The following is a 17,108-nucleotide window of genomic DNA, read 5'->3' as shown; positions in this document are numbered from 1 at the left end:
TTGCTTTTGGAAAATGAGAGTTTCACTGAGCAGTAGTTGGGGGTTATATTTATGCTCTCTGCTGAGAATGTGGGAGCTGAGTTTGGGCCATGGCGAAGAGGGTTAGGAGGGATTAGGGAACTGCAACCTGTTCTCATAAAATTAGGAAGAACATACTTACTACCTTTTGAGCACATATTTGCTTGGAGTGGGAGGAGTAATTGCTTCATCATAGCAGTTAAAGGCCATTTGTGATTTAAAAAAAAAAAAATTTGTCAAGTTACTCACCTCCCCTCTTTTGTTTGAAAAAAGAAATCGTTTTACAAGCTTGAAGACCCTTGTTGTCAGGATATCTGTTTACATTGGTAATTGTGTACCTGACTGTCTGTTGTACTCTTTTTGTTTTTCAGAAGAGATGTTTGACATTGTACAGTCTGAGCATGAATAGAATTCCAGAATTCCATCCAGGTTACTGTTTGAAATAGACATTAAAAATGATATTATCCTTTTGCTCCTGAGGAACATAAACGAGTCTTTGAGGAGAGTGTCTTATGTTAAAGAATGCCACAGTGTCTTTGTTTTTAGTTTGGTCTTATTTCTGCTGAATGACACTTATCTGGCCTCAGCCTCCAGTGTGGCAGTATTTTGGTGTCCTGTATGGATATGTGGTTTAGTTTGCCATATAATCAAAATTTATGTCCTATGGTGAGCTCCATAAAAATTTACAATTTGTAAGAAAATGTTAATTTATGTGTAGAGTACACATTAATGTTTGTATTGATATTAGGGTGTTAGAAAACACACCAGGGTGTCTATAAACAGTTTCTAATGTCTTAAATACTTAGATAGTAATAGACTTTACTTCTAAACTTTCCAGAATCTTGACTGTAGATGAGTAGTGAGGTTGAAGTAATGAAATGTAATTCTCTGGTAAAAACTCAGACGATCTGAGTGCGTGTAGTTAATGATAGTCTCCAGTGCAGCAGCATCCCCTAGACTATAAAAACCAACACCAAACTCACTGCCATAGAGTGGACTCTGACTCATAGCGACCCCCTTTGGGTTTCCTAGGTGGTAAATCTTTACGGAGGTAGATTGCCCAGTTTTGACTAGTAGGTTTGAACTGCAGCCTTCTGATTAGCAGTCAAATGCCTTAGGCGCTATGCCACACTAGACTATTAAAAAACCAAACTTACTGCCGTTGAGTCAGATCCGACTCACAGTCCGACTCACAGCGACCCCTTCTTAGGTTTCTGAGCTGGTATCACTGCAGAAGTAGATTGCCCAACCATCCTTCCGAGGAGTAGCTGGTAGGTTTGAACCGCCAGCCTTCTGGTTAGCAGTCACATGCTTTAGGCACTATGCCATAGGGCCTTGATAATGCCCATCAACTCTTCAGGAGTTCAGCCTTCATGTGGTTTATATGAGAGTTCAGATTTGGCTTATAACCTGTCCTTTTGGTTAAATTGGTTATTTTTGGAACTGAGCAACAACATATGAAATTATGCCAGTGGTGACAAGATACCACTAATTAAAACTTTCTGTCATTGAACTTGGTTCATGTCACTAGAATTGTCTTGGTATCCTCTTGTTAGTTTAGAAATTAAATCACCGTGGGTCTTAACAGAAGTTAGGCCTTAAATTTAATGCCACTCCCTGTCCAGCCCTGGAGTCCCTGTATGGTGCAAATAGTAGCTGAGGTACCTTAGAAGAAAGACGTGATGACTTATTTCCAAAAAATCACCCATTGTTCTCTGTGGAGCACAGGTCTACTCTGACATACATGGAGTCACCATGAGTGGGAATCGCCTCAGAAGCAACTGGTTTTACTTTCCAACCAATAACCTTGTGCGTTTAAATAACTTCAATAGAGTTAAGTTGTTTCATTGTTTACTTGTCTCACTTATAACTGTTTCTTGTTAAAACTTTTGGGTTAATTTTAGTTTTTTGATGAGTTGGCACAGCCCATTTCTAGAGCACATGTTATTGTTAATTCTCATACAAATTTACATGAAGGGATATCTGAAATACTTTGTATAAAGAAAAAGAAGTTGTCACTTAATCTCTCTCTCTAACACACACACACACACACACACACACACAAGAGCAACAAGAAAACCCCACAACTAGATAAGAATTTGATTGCTAACCAGAAGGCTGGCGGTTCAAACCCACCAGCCACTCCTCAGAAGGAAGGTTGGGCAAGCTACTTCCATTAGTGATACTGCCTCGGAAACCCAAGGAGGGGTTGCTATGAGTCGCATCCAACTCAACAGCAGCGTGTTTGGTTTTGGGTTTGATTTAGACAGTAAGTTACTTTTGAAAACCTTTTTGAAAATGTTTGGAGTTTCTGGTGGTTTTCTTATTTGTAAGATGAAAGGATTGGATTTGATGATTTCTAAAGTTCTATCCAATTTAAAAGTTTTGTGATTCTAACGATTTTTTATTAGTTGTGTGAGAAGTGTGTACCTAGTTTTTAGAGACTCATAATATCATAGACTTTTCAGAGATGAAATTGGCTTCAGAGATTATCTAAGTCCACCCAACCCCCTTTTTACAGAAGAAGAAAATGAAATGAGACCAAAGGAGCTTTTGAAATTCAAAATTGTGACACAACTGAAATTACTTTTGCTGGTATTTGTGTACATGTAAATCTTTTAATTCATGTCAAATCTAGAGAAATGGCTGAAAATTGGATTTGAAATTAAATTATACTCATTTAGAGGAAAAACCAATGCTATTAATGAATAACAAAAATTCAAAATAATGGATAGTTAATAATACTAATTACTGTTTTGTTTTTTAACTGCTGCTGTGTGATTACTGTGTTATTAGTGGATTTTTTAAAAATTATGTGGACTTTGAAATTTAAGATTTCATTTTTAAACTACTAGGACTTACAAATCCAAGTGAACGGCAACTTGAACAAATTGTCACTTCAGAACTTGTTCCACATTCTTTTGCATACCCACAAGCAGTGCCTTAATTCATTTTAACAATATTGAGCACCCACTATGTGTCACAGACTATTGTAGGCACTGGGGGGATAGATACATCACTGAACTGACAAAAATCCCTGCTCTGGTAAAGGTTATGCTTTACTAGGCAGAAACACTTGGTGACTATAGTACAGAGTTTTCTTTCTGTGTTAGAAGGTAGTAAGTGCTATGGGAAAAAAATAGAGCAGTGTTGGGCAGGGAAATTGGGAGTATTTGGGGTGGGGGGAAGTGGGATTGCAGAATGGTAAGCAGGTGAGGGAGTAAGCTAAACAAGTATAGTGGAGAGAGTTTGAGGAACAGTGAAGAGACCCTTGTGGCTGGAGCCAAGTGTGTGTGTGTGTGTGTGTTTGTGTAGGTGAGATCTTGTGGGTAAGCAGTGAGGATGGCATGGTGAGCAATGCAAGGATACTGATTTTTATTCCAAGAGAAATAGGAAGCCAGTGAACTATTCCAAGTGGTCTGATCTTGTTTCTAAAAGCATCCCATAGTGCCCTGTCATAGATCTTTTTTAAAGAGGTTTTTGAAGATAAAATCCTTATTACAGTCAGTTTTTTTTTACTCTAGCGTGCATTCTCATTGTATAGAATTCTGTTTTAAGATGATTGTCCAGTGTTCAATAAAAACTAATTGAGAAAAAACAAAACAACTAATTGACCATCCAGTTTAGTTAGCTATGACAGGGTTAATAAAAGCAAGCCAACAAAACCTCTTTCATAGATTGCTCTTGAATGGTTCTGTTAGTTTGTATGTAGTTTAATGGCTACATGCAGAAAACTGGGCCTTTAGGGAGAAAGAAAGGAAATGAACGTTTATCTAGAGGATACTGTCTGCTAGTCAGACCTATTTACAACTGTAATTTACTCTGCTCTCCAACTTGTGAGCTAGGTATTACTACCTCCTTCCCACTCAGTTTTCTGTAGCTGCTTTCGTGCCACATGAAATAGTAGAGTTTAGTTGGGACAACAGTCAAATGGTCCACAAAGCCTAAAATATTAACTAGATGGCCCGTTTTAAAAAAAAATTTAAGGGGTTCTTTAGGATTGCTAAGGAGCTCTGGTAGCATAGTGGCTAAGACACTTGCCTGCTAACCAGACGGCTGGCGGTTCAAACCCACCAGCCATTCCTCGGAAGGAAGGTTGGGCAGTCCTGCTTCCGTAGTGATACTGCCTCAGAAACCCAAGGAGGGGTCGCTGTGAGTCGGGGCCGACTCGATGGCACATAACAACAACAACAACATAGGATTGCTAAGGAGCTCTGGTGGCATAGTGCTAAGGCATTTGACTGCTAACCAGAGGCTTGGCAGTTCAAGCCCATCAGCCACTCTGCGGAAGGAAGACCGGACTTACTTCCCGTAAAGATTTGCAGCCTCTAAAACCTAATGGGGGGCACTGTGAGTTGGAATCAACGTGGTGGCCTTGGGTTGTTTTATTTATTTTAAGTAGGATTGCTAGGGACTCTGTAAGGAGCTCCATTAGCGCTGTGGTGAAGGCATTTGGCTGCTAACCAGAGGTGGACAGTTCAAAACTAACTGCTCTGCAGGAGAAAGATGAAGCAGTCTGCTTCTGTAAAGATTTACAGCTTTAGAAACCCCTTGAAGATTGCTGACTTGATGGTAGTGGATTTATAGGATTGCTAAGAAGCTCTGGTGGGGCTGTACTTAAAACATTAGGCTGCTAACCAAAAGGTTGGCAGTTGGAACCCACAAGCCAGTTCATGGGAGAAAGATGAGTAACCCTTTGGTTAGTTACCCTGCTCTTTCCCATAGGGTCACTGTGAGTCAGAATTGATTTGATGGCAGTGGGTTTTGGGTTTAACATGTGGAAATGGAAGTTTAGTGCTTCTAAATGGTTTGATTAAGGTAAAGAGCTAGTATGTGGCAGAGTGGAGGTTAGAACTGTGGTCTATGGTTCTACCCTTTATGCCCCCGCCATCCCCTTTTACCCAACAAGCAGAGGTATGGCCTCTGATTATTTGCACTCAGATTTCTACCTTATATTGAATAATTGGTTAGTTCTGTTTTCACATCAAATCAGATGATCTGATACAAACATTTAAGTAATTGAAAAAATGATTAGAAGTAAAATTAACTCATTGTGGTGGTGAATTTTTTTTTTTAAAAGAGCAGATCTCACATGAGTCAAGTGGCTGTTTTGATTATGCCTCATATGTAGAGCTAAGCATAATGCATATCTGGGGGAAAGTCCCCTTTTAAATTTCAGTGTGTGTTGTTCAACTTGTGGTAGTACTAGCCATGACATTTGATGATGAGAAATAGTTCCAAATAGGATTCAGTTGCTTTGTGGACACAAACAAGCTCTTGAATAACCAGTTGGCTATCCAGTTTACTTAGCCACTTAAGGTGTGTACCCCCCACTTAAGAAAGCAAAAACAAAGGGGGCAGGACCACCAGAGCATGTTTTGTCACTTGGTTGAATTCCTTTTATATGATTAGTATCTAGTCACTAAGTGTAATTTGGCTGTTTGTTGTTAGTGGTTACAAAATTTTAAGCAAGAGTTACTTTTAAGTAGTTATTTTCTAAAGAATTCATTGCATTTTGTATACTTTTGAACCTTTCAATATTGAAACCACAGATAAGTTTTTGAAATAAATGGCCCATTCTCTTATCATAGGTAGAGTATTTTTATGTCATTTCAACAAACATTTAAAGTGTTTACTATCTACAGGATTCTAACATTTCTGGATTTGAGAGCTGAGTAGACATAGCATTTTTCAAAGATCACTTAATATCTTTATGAAGCAAACAGATATCATCTGACTTTTGTGTGCCATTCATAGTTTTAACTACAGCACTTTTAAAATCTTACTTAATCCTTGCATTGATTTTTCTTTTGCCTCAATGTTTTTGTTAATTTGAAATTTCTTTAGAAATGAAGTTTATGGTTAGAAGAAAGCAAATTTATATCTGCCACCTTGACTTCATTTGTATCTGCCACCTTGACTTCATTTATATCTGCCACCTTGACTTCTTGTTAAATGTTCAAGAAATAAGTTTGGGAGAATCATTATAAATATGAATGGCTAACAGGTATTTCAATGAGGATTCATTCTATCCTATTATCATAGGTAATCATGAATTAGCAAAGTAATTGTTTTTAATTGTCTTGGCAGTTTTCTCCAAACGAAAATCAAAGCATTTATTCCATTTATAGTGGTAGTCATTATTTGAATAATCTAATAATTATGGGGGTGGAGAGGAAAAAAATCCTTTAAATTTCCATTAATAGAATGTGTTTTAAAAAACTGTGAGAAAAAAATCTATAAAAAGCTACAAAACCAGTTTGACTCTTTTAGAGTATTCTTAGTAAAATAGGTTTTTTTAAGGAGGATTACCATTATGTAGGAGCTCTGGTAGCATAGTGCCTAAGGTACTTGACTGCTAACCAGAAGGCTGGTGGTTCAGACCTACCAGCCACTCCTCGGAAGGAAGGTTGGGCAATCCTACTTCCGTAGTGATACTGCCCCGGAAACCCAAGGAGGGGTCGCTATGAGTCGGGGCCGACTCGACGGCAAATAATAACAACAACAACAACAACAGTTATGTACTATATCAGTGTGTATAGCAATTACATATAGTATAGTCTATTATTTTGCATTGGACTTCTTAGTAAAGAAGATTTAATTTTAGCTGTTATTCAGTCAAAGAGAAGGAAATTTGTGAATCAAGGATAAATAAATAGGCACAGACCTAAACATATGTAGTTATCCTGAATGGCAGATTATAATTTAAGAGTACTATTTGAAAGTTTTTATTTGCTTAATTTTTAAATTGTACACATTTATTTGTATTTCCTAGCTATAACCTGTATATATGTCATTCTCATCCCTACCCCCCAGCCCTGTTTCATGACTTCTCATTGAAAAAGGAAACTTACTTCCAGTGCCCCTATTTTTCTACCTCTGTAGTTTAAAGCTGTAGATTGTAGCCACTTGGTTTTGTCAGCTATCTGTTTTTAAAAGAGACTATGCCAGAACTAACATTTTTCTTCCTCTTGTATTACTTATCTTAAAAATAACCTATTACCTTCTCCCCTCTCCTCCCCCCAAAAAAGGCCCTAAAGGGAAATTCCATCCCTATATTAGCCTTTTAATTGGGTTGAAGGAATGTTTAGTAGGGAACTTTTAATCAGAATGCAAATTGTTTACATTTGAAAGAGGAAAGGTAATTACTTATTTGATTTTTCCATAAAACAGATGAAGAAATATTCTCAATTAATCTTCCTCTCTCCAAGGCACTCTTTGGTTGCACTTACCCTTTTTGTCTTCCCTTTCACTTGGAGACAAAGTAAAATAAATGGAAAGACTACATGCCCTGAAGTACCAGAGTTTTCATTCCTGGCTTTGCTGCTTTTTTGAATAAGTCCGTGGGTAGGTAAATGATGCTGGGAAGCTTGGTTCTCATAGAAAAATGGAATTAATGATAACTACTTTGCAGGATTGTTAATAATTAAATACCTAGCATAGTGCCTGGCACGCAGTAGGAGCTCAGTATGCTGCCTGCTGGTTTTCTGATGGTAGTTTTTATTCTTTCTTTCTTTAACACATTTTCTTTACCTTTTTTTCTCTGGAATATTCTTCCTTCCTAGATATATAAAGAGTCCTTACTATGTGCTAGTTATACTTCTAGGAGTTTAATCTGAATTCTTGTAACCTTCACATCACCCTTTTTACAGATGAAGAAGTTGGAGCATAGCACAGACATATTAAATAATTTTCTCAGAGTTTCACAACAATTAGAGACAGAGCTGGGATTAAAATCCTGCCAGTCTGGCTTGGGAGTTTGCCCTCTTAACTAATGATTGTGTTATACTGTTCTTTGCACAGGTTGAAGGGAAGAGGATTTCTAGCTAGGCCTACCCAGATTCTTAGTCTGACTTTCCTGCAGTACAACTTTGCCCTCAGGTATAGGTGTAGGTAGTCTCATTTGTGGATTTGATTTTTCCTGCCCTTTAGTTTTCAAATCTGCCATCTATGGGAAGACCTTTTAGAGTGCTGGCATATTGGTAATATTTGGCTACATCTGCTGAATGCTATGTATTATATGTTAGAGATATGCCACGCCATCTTGCGTGGCTCTTCCGGGTTCTTCTTCATTCCCTGCTGCCCCACCCAAGGTCATAAGTCAGTTAAAGGAAGTCGAAACTGAGCTTCCTGCAAGGCACGAATTTAAAAGGCAACATAGCTTCTGATAGGTTAAGACCCCTTCCCCCAGCTCTGACGTACAGCCTCCTAGCCCTGGGTCTATATAAGACTGCCCGCTCGCCTGCTCGCTCTCTTCTTCCTCTCTCTTCTTCTTCCTCTTCTTCTTCCTCCTCTTCTTCCTCCTCTTCTCTTCTTTTTCCTCCTCTTCTCTTCCTCTTCTGTCCTTCCTCTGTGCAGGCACCCTTTCACCTATTTAAATAAAATCTCCTGTCGGGTACTCTGGTGTGTGGCATGGTTGTTGAGTGCCGACAGAGCTCTAACATTATACATAGAAAGTTTTGATTTCCTAGGCTAAAACTACCAGTTTGTGTCAGGTGAACTCCAACTCATGGCAATACTATGTTTGTCATAGTGGTTCTGTGGCCCCATAGGGTTTTCATTGGCTCCTTTTTGGAAGTACATCATCAGACTTGCTTTCAAGGAACCTCTGGTTGGACTTGAACCTCCGAGCACTTCATTAGCAGGGAGCATTAATTGCATTACCAGAGACTCCAGACTAAAACTAGCTTGGTAAAGTAGAGGGTCAGTGAAAAAGAGACTGTAAATGAGATGGGGTGATACAGTAGCTGTGACGATGGGCTCAAGGATTGTGAGGATGGAGCAGGACTGGGCAGTGTTTCATTCTGTTGTACACTGGGTCAGTGTAAGTTGGAGCTGACTCAAGAGCACCTAACAGCAACAACAATAAATTCCAGAGGATGTTGAACTGTTAACTATATAGTAATCACATGAGAAGGAGTCCTAGTGGCACAGTGGTTAAGCTTACTAGGCTTCTTTAACCCACTGTACACTCCATGGCAGAAAAGACCTGGGGTCTATTTCTCTAAAGATTATAGCCTAGGAATCCCTATGGAGCAGTTCTACTCTGTCTAGGGTCATGAGTCAGAATCGACTTGCCAGCCAGCACACAGCTATAATAACAATCACATGAGAGTCAACATATAGAGCTTTTAGTGAGAATTGTGAGTGATCCCTAGAATGTTTTGCCGTTTGTGAGGTAGATTCATATTAAATCCAGAGATAGGTAGAATTGAGTTAGAAAATGAATTCTTTTTTTAAAAAAGTCAAGGTGTCTGTATCATTCTAGAATTCATCCGGAAGTTGTAACTTAGGGACAAAAAGATGAAAACTGAGAATAATAGAATTGATAAAGAAAATAGATCTTAATTGTTGGCTTTTAAAAATATTGCTTACCCATAGAATTTATTTCTGTTTTGAAACTGTTAAGTCTTAGCTGACTAGAAAGTCATTTTCCATGGTTAATGTTTTTCGTGAAGGAAATACTGGAAGAATTTAACTTTATTGCCATTCTTAACTGTGTTTCACTCTAAGAGTCTTTCTTTCTGAGCCCACATTCTTCTGTTTACCATAGATTGGTAGGTTCGGTGGTAAAGTATACTTGACTATATAACACTTGTCTACATCCAAAGCATGTGTCTTAGTTGTTGTCGTGCTCCCCCCCTGTAAACTTTTTAAAATATGAATCTTCAGTTCCTTGAATGAGCACAGTGTGAACATGGGCTAGAATTTAATCACTGAACAATATGTGTTAATATCCTGCCCATTATTATTTTTTGAAATTTTAAAAAGAGGAGCACTTTTTTTTTTTATTTTATTGTGATTTGGGTGAAAATTTACAGAGCAAATTCACTTTCCATACAGCTCTTTACATACACTTTATCTCATGACATTGACCACAATTTACCCCAATGCAACAGCTCCCCTCCCACTTCCTCCTGATAGTTACCTCTTCCTTGTGTCCATCCCTCCATGCGCTCCTGCCCCCTGAGCTGTCTCTCTGTGCATAAACAGCCCTTCTTTCTCCCATGATTGTTCTCTCCAAGGACTTTATCTACCTCAGGTAAATGTTCAGCTCATATGCCTGTCTTTTGTTTGGCTGGAAACCACAGGTGTGGTTTCAGTTCCAGACCTGAAGGGCAGCTAGGGGCCATAGTCTCAGTGGTTCCACCAGGTTCTATCAGCAAACCTGGTTCCCCCTGCCCCCCTTCTTTTTTTTTAAGAGGAGCACTTTTAACTCTTTAGATTATGATAGTATTTCTAACTTGAGTAATCTTTGGTACAATTATAATTAGCTTCCTATTGCAAGAGGCAGCATTTCTTTCTTTCCCCATTTCACCCCCTCCTTCCTTCTTTCTGCTAGAATTAAAAATAATCAAAATACATCTTGTGTTTTATACATTTTATATACTTAACATTATCGGATCTTCTTGAAAATTTGGTAATATCTGGATGGTCTTAACATTTGAGCACTCAAGATTGCATTGCCTAATTTTACTTGATGGCCACTCTGGTGTACTCCTTTTAAATAAGTCTTAAAGTAAATGGCATATCCTACATTAGTGTGCTGAGTCATTACAGCTGGCACATGTTGGTGCGCTTAAGGAGATTCCTACTGGGTTTGTAGTAAAAACACAAAAACATTTGTGTTTTCCTGTACCCATTTTTTGTCCTCTCATACCCTATTTATATACTGTTTTATATATTATAGCTCTGGTGGCACTGTGGTTAAGGTATTGGGCTGCTAACCAAAAGGTCAGTAGTTAGAACCCACTAGCTGCTTAAATTCTAGCCCATGTTCATACTGTGTTCATTCAAGGAATTGAAGATTCATGGAAAGACGAGGCAATCTGCTTCTATAAAGATTTACAGCCTTGGAAACCCTGTAGGGGTTGCTGTGAGTCAGAATCTACTCAGTGGCAGTGGGTTTGTTCTATTATTATTATTATTATTATTATTATTATTATTATATACCTCTTCTCTGATTAGTCACCCTTTCCCCCCTTCCTTTAGTTGATAGAATTTAAATCTTTGGTGCCACACTTGAAATCATAGCACTTTACCTGGTGCATCCACATGGCCTAAGGAAGGGGTCTAAGAATTACAGCTTGACTCTAGGACAGTCTTCTGAGTATGCAGACCCAAGTGTACCAAGAACAAGAAAGAGCCCTGGTAGTGCAGTGGTTGCAAAAACTGGTGGATATAACATGGAATTAAATGATTGATTTGTATAATTTTGTCATTAGTTTGTGTAAGATAATTTTTTTGTCACTTTTATTCACCAAAATTTCTAATATCTTGCTCGGTGACAGATAATCACTAATAGAACAGCTCTTTTGGGCTTGCAGAAGTGTCTTCAGTTTTGTTTTTCCTTCCTTTCTTTAACAAAGGTAATTGAAGTTTCAGGGAACAGAGCTGTGGATTTAATACTGTATGTTAAAACCCCAAATAAACCTAACAATTTTGGTGCATTCAGCTTTTAGGAAAATGGGGGGAAAGTCATGCAAAGAAGTTACATCATGTTAAATTAAAAAATAATTTTCAGGATGTGGCCTGGGATGGGTATATTCCACATTAATCTACAACATTATACAGTGGTCACTGATGATCACGACGACCATCAGGTACTTCCCTGATGCATACTGAGCATATATCGGAATATTGTATTTATCTAGGAAGAAAGATACACTAAACCAAAAATACACTAAGAAACCAAAAACCAATTTTTCATAATAAAAGTTGAATTCAAAATGGTTTTCCTGTTAATTTTTACATAAAAAAACAAATTTGGATGGTTATCTTCCTTGGCATTCAGTTTCATTATGGGTTTGCTTTAATTAAATACCTGGTAAATTTTGAAGAGGATTTCAAAAAAGGATTCCAAAAGGGAAGAACTCTGGAGATTTGAGAGGTGTGGTATATACTGGGAATGAGTTATCTGGTGTCCAGAGATGATAGAGTTATCAGTGAAGTTGTAAGAGGTTAGTGAATTTATAGTTTCTTGCTTTTAATGGGGAACAGAAGTTGAGATATTAATATGTGATCCTAAGCAGTAACATTTGGGGAGAGTGAAGAATGTTGGCAGATCAGACCCCAGAACATGAATTTTTTTATTATTACTATTTTTTACATTGCAGGAGAATAGGGTTTGTTTTCGTACATGATTTTGCATAGTCTTATTTTTACTTTGAGATAGGTGGATGGAAATGGTTATATATTTGGTGGTTGTTTCCCTGAAAAGTTCAGAAGCTTTATAAAGAACTACAGGGTGTGAGCAGTATGGTTAAAGAAAAGATCATTAAGATTCAGATTGATGGCACCTCTCTGTTCTTGCCCCATTTCTACTGATAACAACCTTGGTGATCAAGGGGCAAATTCCTTAATTTTCTGGGTCTGTTCTCTCATTTGAACAATCAGGGTTGAAGTTTGTAGCCTGTCGTTTTGGGCCTAGATCAAAGATTCTCAGGTTCTCTAATGTGTTGCTTAGATTACAGTATATCTACTAATGTGTGTCCTACTTGGTGCTTTTTTCCCCTTTCACTTACAGTAGTAGCTCAGGAAGAGCCCAAGTATTTTGCTAAGAGAGATAATGGGGTCTAGGAGGGGGAAGAATGACAGTGGGGAGGCTGAGATTGCTTAGGAGGCCAGCATGGAGTGAGGAGTGGGAAGGAAAGGAGAGGAAGAACATGGTCCTCAGTGCTAAATGCTAGGGGAGAGTGGAGGGCCTGTTTGCCCTGCCTCATTTTGCTTTAGGTTCAGGCCAGTTAAGAAATGAATCTGTATCAATGTGGGGTAAGTAAGAAGAGGTTTATTACAGTAGAAGGGCTGTTTGGAAAGAGCAAAGGCCTCTGCTAGACTCTGGCTAAGGGAAAGAAGTGTTTGCCTAGGGGGAAAAATCCTATTAATACTTCCCTAAGTAGTAAGGATAACAGGGTACTCATATTTTACTCTGCTTCATATTTAAGTGAGAATATGGAAGAAATGCTATTGATAATTACTGTTGTGAGTACCAGGAGGGAATGGAGGTACCATTCGAGAAATCTGTTGCTTTCTCCCATTTGGTAAAATATTAAGAAAACAAAGTGGGTGGTGTTGAGGACAGTGACACAATATATCCTTTATAAAGGATGTTAGGACTGCAACAAACACCTGTTAATCTCCTAGTTCCCCCGAGGTCATTTGCCTACTCTGGCTGGTGAGATAAAGTCACCTCCCTCACCACTCATTACACATCCCTCATGGAGGTTTGTGCTTGATCAAGGTTTTGTGCGTAGCTGTACTTCCCTTCTAAAGCCTTCATACATGCTCCCAGGGTCCACTGTTGGGAAAATGTGGGATGGTTGATCTTGTATTTACATCTGTCTGGTTTCTTTTTCAAAACTATACCAAATTTTATGTTTTAGATTTTTTTAAAAAAAATTTCTATCTAATTAATAGTAGATAAAAAAAAGTAAGCTAAAAAGATGTGAATGATTGATGAAGAAAAAGTATCATTAAGGTTGATTAGTCAACCATTCAACCATGTAAAAATATTTAGTCTTACATAATTTTATGTACAGTCTCAGTTTATTTTCTGGTTTCAATAGAACAAGTTGAAATCATCGCAGAAGGATAAAGTTCGTCAGTTTATGATCTTCACACAATCTAGCGAAAAAACAGCAGTAAGTTGTCTGTCTCAAAATGACTGGAAGTTAGACGTTGCAACAGACAACTTTTTCCAAAATCCTGAACTTTATATACGAGAGAGTGTAAAAGGATCATTGGATAGGAAGAAGTTAGAACAACTATACAATAGATACAAAGGTGAGTGTTTGCTTATAACTAAATATTCTGAACTAGGATTTCCAGTGTTATATGCTTATTGTAAGAAATCTATTAATTCATAGAATATAAGCAAATTGGTTTTGTTTGTCCAACAGAACACTGTAGATCTTGGAATTATTTTAAGAAGTCTGAGAGAAAAAACTATTTTCCTTTTGCACTAGAATTTATCCTTTATTCCCTCCCTCCCCCTTTTTTTTCTCTCATTATTCAATTTGAGACTGGGAAGTGGGAGGATTTTTTTTTTTTTTTTTTTAAATATAAAACTCAGCTGAAACTAGATTTTAAGAAAAACTGAACAATTTTAATAGTTTTTTTAAAATAATTATAAAAGGAATAATACTTTTTAAAAAGTTAAACAATAAATAATGAATAAAGAAAAGTTTAATATCTTCTCCATCTTTCCCTCATTTATTCTCCTAGGTTAACCAGTATTTAATAACCAGGTTGAGTCCGTCCTTGTTTTTCTTTTTTGTTAATGCAAAAATACATACATGGTTTTCTTTCAAACTTTTCCAAAAATGGATTTATATTGTATACATAATTCATGCTCAGAAAGCAAAGGTTGTGCATATTTTTTATTGCTGAGAGACTTTTTGCCAGATGACTTTTGGAAAGATGTTATCGAGTCATATGAAATGTTAGCAAATCACAGCAGCAATGCACGTGTGCCTGTTTCTCCTTGTATTTGATGTTTTTAATTTTCACTTGACTGATCAGTAAATACTGATGGGTATTTCCTTCTAATTAAGCAACACGTATTTGTATCTTTGAGATTGGGATTGAGTTGGATAGTCTAGGCTCTCTAGAAGGGAACCCTGCTAAAATACACTTTCTTTTAAACAAAAAATAATTTCTGTATGTAATACTGTTTACTTAGAATGCCCACTTAAACTAAATATGAATGTTTCCGTTAGAATCCATTATCTCTATATAGCGATATTTGAGTGTATAGAGTGTGGAACTTTATACTTTAAGACTTTATGAGACTTTTTATATTATTAAATGCTAATATTCACTTTGACCATTTTGAGAATATTGTTTAGGGTATAAAGTGGCTTTAGATACTACATGGAGAAAATACCTGTCAGAGTAATACTACTTCATGTCTTTGGCATTATGTGATCATTTTTTAATGGAACATAACACATTGCTTCAGTTTTAGGAAAGGAGCAGAATAAATTAATGACACTAATACTGCATTCTTATTTTTAAAGATCCTCAAGATGAAAATAAAATTGGAATAGATGGTATACAGCAGTTCTGTGATGACCTGGCACTCGATCCAGCTAGCATTAGTGTGTTGATCATTGCATGGAAGTTCAGAGCAGCGACGCAGTGTGAGTTCTCCAAACAGGAGTTCATGGACGGCATGACAGAACTAGGGTGAGTGCATATTATCCACAGGAAATTAGGTACATTACTATGAGAATTACTGTAGAACTGAATTATGTCATGAATTTCAAAATGTAAATTAAAAAATTGTTCTTGTTGTTATGTGCAATTACTGGCCCACAAATACTGGTATAAATGGGCTAACATGCCAAGTTTCCATGTTACACAGTTCTGGCTTTGCCAGCTATTTATATAGTATAGCCTATTCTGTTCATTTTATACTTTCATAATTTGTTTTGAAAGGAGGTTCATTAGTATCAAAATAAAGTTACTGTGCTTTATTATTTAACATGTTGTTGTTGTTATGTGCCGTGGAGTTGGACCCGACTCATAGCAACCCCTCCTTGAGTTTCTGAGGCAGTATCACTATGAAGTAGATTGCCCCATCTTCCTTCCAAAGAGTGGCTGGTGGGTTTGAACCGCCAGCCTTCTGGTTAGCAGTCAAGTGCCTTAGGCACTATGCTACCAAAGCTCCCAAGTGAAATGTACAAGTTTCTGAGTTATTTCTTAATGTGAGGCCATGAACTCTGAATTTATAAAATCCTAGGATTTTAAAACTGGAAGATTATTTTAGAAGTTAGTCATCAATCGCCCCCCCCCCCAATGCCTTGACAGCTGATTAGCTAAATATCTTTGGATAAGTAGATTGAAAAAGTCATAGTGAATAGGTTTTACTAATGACCTGTGGTCTAAAATGAGGCTACAAAACTATTCAGCCTGTGGGTGAGTAACACCCTCCTTGGGTTTCCGAGGCAGTATCACTAATGGAAGTAGATTGCCTCATCTTCCTTCTGAGGAGTGGCTGGTGGGTTTGAACCGTTAGCCTTCTGGTTAGCAGTCAAATGCCTTAGGCACTAAGCCACCAGAAAACTACACTAGTCACTTAAAAAGGGAAATTTTAATATAAAAAATTATTTACCAAGTGAAAGGTGGTTAATTGCTATTGTTGTTGGATACCTCTGAGTAGATTCTGACTCATAGTGACCCCATGTGATGGAAAGCCCAAGGATTTTCTGGGCTGTAATCTTTACAGGAGAGATGGCCAGGTCTTTGTCTTGTGAGGTGCTGGGTGGTTTGAACTACCAGCCTTTCAGCTGTCAGTCAAGCACTTAACTGTTCTGCTCCCAGGACTCCTTGGCTAACTACTAAAGGAGAAAAGAAAACTAATGTATAACAGAAGTAGCAACCCTGGAAGCGGCTGCCACCCCTGGGGCTGCGGGAAGTGAATAAAGAAGGAACTTAGCATTTAAGAGGTTCCTACAAACCTGAGATTCAGGCCTCCAAGGAAAGGGTGTGGCTGCTCTAGGAACATGATGCCTGTGATGCCTGCCACTCTGGTAAGGAGGAAACTGGCTCACGGCCATGTGCTATGGCAGAAACTCTCACAGTGGTGAATGCTGCAGGACCTCCTAGCACACTGAAACGCTTGCCCTCGGCAGAAGACAAACAAGATGAGTTCCTTTTTCTCTTCCAGCCTTTGCTGGCAAAAAAGATACAGTTTGTATTCTGTAGTCCAATATCACAGTATGGTAAAGAAGAATGATTTTACAGCTGAGATACAGTAAGTTACTTTTATTTAAGTACTGACTTAAATAAACACTACATTCTGTAGCCAAAGCTATCTGAGTCCTGAACTTGCTGGAGTTTTCTATGGTAGAACAGGTTTCATTAGAACTCAGAGAAAACAATGTTTCACTCTTTGCATTTGAAACTGAATTCATGTAAAATGTAATGAACTTTGAAATGAGAATTTTGATTTACAAACTAAGGTTCTGAAAGGTGTTATTAAGAATATAGAAAGAAAAATCAATGAAACAGAAAATAGAAGGGCTATAGAAAAAATCAACAAGACCAGAAGTTGGTTTTTTGAAAAGATCAATAAAATTGACAAACCA

General features: G+C 37.7%; 1 protein-coding gene across 1 annotated transcript in view; it reads left to right on the top strand.

The window, feature by feature from the left end:
* Positions 1–13,589: 13,589 nt before the first annotated feature.
* DCUN1D1 (defective in cullin neddylation 1 domain containing 1) overlaps positions 13,590–17,108 on the top strand; it is a 17,387-nt gene continuing 13,868 nt past the window's right edge. Inside the window, exons 1-2 of the mRNA XM_007935906.2 lie at positions 13,590–13,800; positions 15,036–15,204. Of these exons, the coding sequence (XP_007934097.2) occupies positions 13,626–13,800; positions 15,036–15,204 (344 nt within the window). The 5' untranslated portion in view covers positions 13,590–13,625. The remainder of the gene's footprint in view (positions 13,801–15,035; positions 15,205–17,108) is intronic.

Source organism: Orycteropus afer, unplaced genomic scaffold (assembly GCF_000298275.1).
Source record: "Orycteropus afer afer isolate SDZICR_OR568_19922 unplaced genomic scaffold, OryAfe1.0 scaffold00032, whole genome shotgun sequence".
Classification (NCBI taxonomy): Eukaryota; Metazoa; Chordata; class Mammalia; order Tubulidentata; family Orycteropodidae; genus Orycteropus; species Orycteropus afer.
The sequence above is the reverse complement of the archived record's forward strand: the minus strand, read 5'-3'. Positions and strand labels throughout refer to the sequence as shown.